This window comes from Amia ocellicauda, chromosome 5, assembly GCF_036373705.1.
Source record: "Amia ocellicauda isolate fAmiCal2 chromosome 5, fAmiCal2.hap1, whole genome shotgun sequence".
Lineage (NCBI taxonomy): Eukaryota > Metazoa > Chordata > Actinopteri > Amiiformes > Amiidae > Amia > Amia ocellicauda.
In genome coordinates, this window is record NC_089854.1 from 45726076 (window position 1) to 45733039 (window position 6964).

Below are 6964 nucleotides of genomic sequence, written 5' to 3' on the forward strand. Positions count from 1 at the left end.
GTACATCAAGACAATCAGTCAACAGAAAGCATTGCTATACTATACGTTAGGCCTTCTTCTGCAAGCAGGAACATTTTAAAACATTCCAGTGGCTTTACTAAAGCGGACATAAAAATCCCAGCTCTTTGATACATTAAAAAAAAAAAAAAAAAACAGGCTTTCCCCCAGGATAATATCACTCGCACATATATAATTCATACCATCTTGACAGCCTCCATTACTTTGAGATACAATTCATAGAAACAGCCAGAGTATATATTTGAGAATAAATGCCAGCTCTGTTTACCAGGGACAGCTGTAAACAAAAAAGAGAACACAATCAAGTCAAGCAAGCTGGGTTTCATTGTGTTATGTGACACAGGGGGTGCTTTGGGCAGATGGAATTTACTATGCATTAGAATGATTGGCAAGTAAAGTACTATCGGAAAAATGTGTGTACCCCCCCCATACACAACATTGTCATACAGTGTACTTTGAGTCACTGTTTCAAGCAGAAATTAGGTAATCTAGTTTGATTAGGTGAAAAAATTAGGTGAAAATTCTTCTCCCGTACTTGTAGATCCTGTGTCTTTTTGTCCTGTTCCAGGGACTTGGATCCCTAAGACAAAAGAGTTATTATCAGTGATCAAACAATAATGGCGTCACCATCACTGTACCTACACCCAGAATCCACTATATCTTATTTACCTGTTGCATCGCAATCTATGAGTTCATTAAGTGGACATCATTCAGTGGATATGTGTATAGGTCTTTTTTAAACATATAGTATGCATGACCATTTGTGATTAACACCTGTTTTCCGATTTGAAATGTGTGAGGAGGAGGATTTGTCTTTTCTACTTTTCTACTCTACTTGTTGTCTGTGCTTACTTTTATAACTATTGATTTCTTTAAATCAAGTTGTTTATTATTATTCAAATAAAATATGCTTTGGTAGAAAACACCACCACCCCCATACACACAAAAATAAAACTGTAGGTCAGTTAAATTAAGCTGGGGGCATTAATAATATATCTTCAACTAAAGACTGGGGGAAATATGAATATTTAAGCAGGGACTCATTGTCTTCTCTGTACTTGGTATCAATTACAGATCTCTTCAATGGCAACCGTATCATATTATGTGCTCTCTGTGGCTCCAGTCCCATTCTTTTCAGAGACACGTTTTGGAGACAATAAAAGAGTGGAAAACCAGCACCCTTGACACTACCAAGGGAGCAGCACTGTGGAGTAGTGTTTAGGGCTCTGGACCATGACTGGAAGGTTGGGGGTTCAAATCCTGTGTGGGGCAGTGCTGTTGTACCCCTGAGCAAGGTACTTCACTTAGATTGTTCCAGTTAAATGCCCAGATTTATAATTGGGTACAAATGTAAGTCGCCCTGGATAAGAGCATCAGCTGAATGACAAAAATAATAATACCAAGAAATGCTTTAAATCAACTTGAAAGAAAAGCTAACAAGTGGGGTGCATTGTTTGGAAGGTAAAGGGGGAAGAATTGCACTATGTTTTATTCTTAAGTCTGTTATCTGCATATTATTTCATTTTAATGAGATTTCCTGGTGGAGAATTCCTGGTGATCAATGAGGTTTCCTTAGGCCTTATGAGCAGTTTTCTACTGCAGTCTATTCCTGGGATGGTGGTGCTCGAGTCAATTTTGTCATCTGGTGCACAGAGAAAGCCAAACGTGAGAAATTAATAAGTCCTCAGCGCAATTGCAGAGTTTCAAAAAATTCTGTGCAGTGTTTTCTCCCCCTCTTACAGTCCTGCCATAAAAACTGCCCTGGATGCAGTGAGGCAACAGGCAGAGTGACAGGTTTTAACATTCACTTGAAATGCCAACCCTTGAAAAAGACCTAGTCTTGAGAGAGCATTGTTTTTAATCATTGCATCACAGCCAGTATTATCCTCCTGCCTCCATTGTTTGCTCTTGACATTTTTCCACACCAAAAGTCTATGAAGCTAGCGCTCAATGCCTTGTCATCGGCTTTGCTTCCCACTTGAGGCCTGCTCAGTGTATTATTTATGGATTATCCTGCGATCGCAGTGAATTTTAAAAACACTCACAGGGCAGAGAAGACAGCACCTATCTGCTTGTGACCTTTCCAGATATGTCTTCATTCTCATGCTGATGTACAAACTTGCAATAGGTTTCTCTGATAGCTCATCTGTTTCTATGGAGGGGTGGGGGGGTGAGGCAGATTTGAGTGGAGCAGTCTCCTCAGCTCTCGCCCACATAGTTCTTTTACATGATAAAAGTGTTTTCCATGTACGCAACAAATGAAGCCTCTCAGACAAAAGAAAGGATGCCTTTCCCATGTTCATTGCTAATGGAGTCTATTTTTTTTTTAAAGCACTGAGACGAGATGTACATCTCTATATTGATTGAGGTTTTGATCAGCTGAATATGTGTCTTTGAATGTCCACACCTTCAGAAGGAAACAAACCTAGCAAGATGATTGTGGCCCAGGATAAATCTAAGAAAGGGATTCAAAGAAACAGGGGAGAAAAGTAGAGAATGTCATAACTGCAGACATTGTACAGGATTTGTGGAGAAGTGAAAATAAACAGACAAACACAAAAATGGTTATTGTTGTCTGTTGCTCCCATCGTAGCAGGAGCACCACGACAGCTTCTGTGTTCTGAAATATTCAACAACTTAACCAGCTCCTACTCGTGTTATAATTATATAGGCTTTGTTCTGAATGAAAGGAAAAAAACACACCAATGAGTCATTTTTTTAAGAAACCAAATGCAATACACATTTTCAATATGATTGCATCTTTATAAATGATCATACATGTCATATTTTTTTAATGCATTAAAAGGGGGTTGGGGCGCATTTTAAAAGTAATAACTCCACCTTTTATGTGTACAGGCTTTATAATTCATTAATTATTTAAAATGTAACTTCCTTATTTCCCCCGGCCATTAAATTAAACACATCCATCTTCTAACATTCTTTTAACTCTGTCAAAAAGGATCTCTTTGCTCCTAAATATCTTTGAATAAAGGATATTCTTTCTTGCCCCTTTAATTCCCCAATAATGCCCTCTTCAACACAGGCAAATTCCATGCCAATACTCCCTCCTAATCTCAATATTTATTTTCTAAATCTGGTGTAATATGATGATTAAAGGAACTATGTATCAGAAAACTTGTCTTTTCTGCAGGAGAATGAATGAGCATGTTCTTGTTTATATATATATATATATATATATATATATATATATATATATATATATATATATATATCTATATATATATATATATAGATATATGGAATACCTTGTATTTCCTGTTTGATTGATCTTTATATTATAAAATTATGTTAAAATGGCAGAAAATGTTTAATTGCAATAGTATTATACTGTAATTACATAATTTTTTGTTGTCATTGTACCTGGTACTTTGTCCGGTGGCAAAAAATATCACTTTCTTAATTGTGAGTGAGTGTGTGTTAACATGTAACCACAGTGCTTAGAATGTGTAACATTGGGAAAGTCCTACCATCACTTCCAAACAGCAGGCATGCACATAAACACGCACTGTGCTGCATCTGCTTTTATATTCTATGGAAAAGATCACCACCTAGTGGCATTACAGGGGAACATGTGGCACGGGTGAGTTCCTTAACGCAAACATAAATATTAACAATGCTTTTACACGCAAGAGAATGGCTTTGGAAATGCATGTAGATGAAAGAAACATAAATATAGATTCAAGTCTATATTCAGATGTAAGGTCTCCACAATGTGCACAAACAGTGTTCCAAGCTATTTTTAGTTTTAAATCTATTTCAGCAAGTTTACAAATGAATAGACAATGGTGATTATATAGTTAATTAGATAAAAGCTCAGGTTTACCCTGAAAATAGCCTGATATTGTATAGGTAGCTGACTAACAAGAAAAGCATTACACATACCTTTGGTTTTCTCATTGAATAATCACTTTTGGCACTTTTGAATAAGCAATCATTCTTATAAAATGACATAACCCATATGGGACATATTGTTCTTTGTAATTTTCCACGTATTTCTTTAAGTCTATTAAGAACTCCCAAGATTTTAAATAAGCAAGACATCTCAGTTCATCCTTCCCAAATAGCCCTTGACTGCATCAACCTTCACACGGTTACTGTTTTTCAATATTTAGCAGCCAGCTAAGAACATTCTCATTCACTTTTAATAAGAGCCCTTAAAAAGGGATTCTAAATGTAGCCCCACAGCTGTAAAGGGGGGAAGGGCAAATGTGAATTCTCTGTGTGAATAAGAAAATGGCTACAGATTTTTATTTTCTTTAAACTAAATAAATGTAAACATTGCGACTTATAAATTGCAGGAAGAGAAGCTTCCTCTTCATTTGCAGCAAATAGCAGGGTTTCAGTAAGAGAATGATGATGGAAAAGAAGTACCTAGCAATAAGTTTCTGGATGGGAGACTGCAATGTTTTTTTTTTAAAGCTGATGTTTTTAGATTACATAAGAAGCTCTAATGTTGGCGAGGAAGGACAGATTTCTCAGCAGTCCTGGAGATCCATGACAAAATGTACAAGATTGTGATGGAGGGAGGAATGTATTAATTTCAACAAACATAACATAACATAATATAACTTTAGTGTAAGTGTTTCTTACATTTATTTCACAAATGTAGCCTCCACTGAAGGTGCAGGAATATACATTAAACATATAAACATATTGCCTAGTATACAAATATAACAACCACATAGATCTGCCCACCTATTTTATTCTATTGTGTAATCTTGTGCATTGCATTCTGATGACTTTGTGGTACCTGAATGTTGTCCCTAAACTACTGTTGCATTCTTCCTTTCTCAGGTATATCAGATGAATATATCACCCCAATGTTTAACTTTTATAAAAGCATCGGAGAGCTTCAAATGACACAGGAAGAACATGCGCTTCTGACAGCCGTGACAATTATGTCACCAGGTAAATCCACGTTTAAATTAAACTCTAAAAACTCTCTTCTGGTCTGCCAGTATGCTTTACAGATTCATGCAGAATTATGGTAGTGATTCCAATTCTATTTGTTTACTAATTAACTATTAAAAATCCCTAAGTTAAGCAAATACAAAAGTTTTGACAAGCATTAATTAAATTGCTCTGTTCTTTTAAAATAATTGACTATATAAACACTGCAACCTCCTTCACAGAGTCAAGTATGCTGGTTGGCACAGTCTTTGGAGTAGTAAGCTGATATTTGAACTTCTAAAATAACTGTTTTAGAAATGTGCCCTATGGATAATATAAATATTTTAAAAATAATATTTTATTTACAAATGTTATTTTATAATCCATCTTGTTTAATAATACAGTTTTTTTCTACTTTTGTATATATATATATAGTGGCTCTCAAAAGTATTCACCCCCCTTGGACTTTTCCACAATTAATTGTTACAACATGAAATCAGAATGGATTGAGGGCCAGATTAAATCAAAACTTTGACCCACCCGCTAATAGAAAATTACAGAACTCTACTCAGTTGCGGCTTCATTATTAGTAAGATGACACTTTCTTCTAATCATAAATGTAACCGCTATGATGAACAGGTTTGTAGTTTTCTATCAGCGGGTGGGTCAAAGTTTTGATTTAATCGAGTTTTTGACACTGATCAACACAGAAAATGTCCATAATGTCAAAGTGAAAAATATAAACTGCAAATTGTTCTAAATTAGATACAAATACAAAACAGTACATAATTGAATGCATAAGTAATCACCCCCTTCAGGCAACTTTGGCAGCAATTACAGCCAAGAGTCTGTCTAAAAGTCTCTACCAGCTTTGCACATCTGGACACAGCAATTCTTGCCCATTCTTCTATGCTAAATTGCTCAAGCTCCATCAAGTTGGATGGGGACCTTTGGTGAACAGCAATTTTCAACTCTTTCCGCATTTTCTCAATTGAATTGAGGTCCGGGCTTTGACCTTTTTGTTTTTAAGCCACTCTAGTGTGGCTGTATGTTTGGGGTCATCGTCCTGCTGAAAGATTAATCTTGAATTTATATATAATTTATACATATTTTAAAATGTTTTTAGCGGCCAGATATATTCAGTAATCTTTTTCCTGTTAATTTCTTTCTGTGCTGTATGCTTCAGACCGACCATATGTGAAAGATGTGCAGGCTGTGGAGACGCTACAGGAGCCAATGTTAGAAGTTTTGCGCAAGTTTTGCAAGCTGCACCATGCCAAAGACCCCCAGCACTTTGCTCGTTTGCTGGGACGCCTCACGGAGCTGAGGACTTTAAACCATCACCACGCCGAGATGCTGCTGTCCTGGAGGATGAGCAACCACAAATTCACCCCCTTGCTCTGTGAAATCTGGGATGTGCAGTGATTATAGCTGGCAATAATTGGGTGTGCCGAATATTCAATGCCATGCTACAAGGACAAGCAAACAAAACCAAGAACATCATTTGAAATGTGTATTTTTAAAAGAATAACCATATTCCGTGTTGCCCGTATTCTGTATTACAAAAGTGTACATGTAACAGCCATGTGACTTAACACATGAAATACTGTATTTAGATGTTGTACATATAATATATCTTTTGAAGTGTATTTTATCTGCCAGATTACTCACATTAGATGATTATTTATATAATGTTATATTCTTGAAAAATTTGAAAGTGATTAGTGCCTTTTATATTTCAATGTTAAGGTGCAGACAAAGTGATATTATGGATAAGAAAACCCAGAGTTGTGTATACAAATAAACATTTTTGTTTTAGATATTCATATTGGTTTTCATTTGTTTGGTTCTTTGCTTTATGTCTTCGACCATCTGATTGTCTTTCTGTAGAGATTTATTCATCTTTTATTTCAGTCTTTGATTACCACTGTATCTTTTAAAGAAATCTTATGCATGTATGAAGATAGGAATATAAAAAAAATGTCAGAACTTAATTGCATCCTCCGGACAACATTGTGCTTTCTTGTAGCTTGAA

General features: G+C 35.8%; 1 protein-coding gene across 3 annotated transcripts in view; it reads left to right on the forward strand.

The window, feature by feature from the left end:
• The window catches only part of nr1h4 (nuclear receptor subfamily 1, group H, member 4), a 28243-nt gene extending 21488 nt beyond the window's left edge, over nucleotides 1–6755 (forward strand). For all 3 annotated transcript variants that reach the window (XM_066705456.1, XM_066705457.1, XM_066705458.1), the window contains 2 exons: nucleotides 4834–4947; nucleotides 6116–6755. In XM_066705456.1, coding sequence (XP_066561553.1) covers nucleotides 4834–4947; nucleotides 6116–6354 — 353 coding nt within the window. In that variant the 3' untranslated portion in view covers nucleotides 6355–6755. The remainder of the gene's footprint in view (nucleotides 1–4833; nucleotides 4948–6115) is intronic.
• The last annotated feature ends 209 nt before the right edge of the window (nucleotides 6756–6964 follow it).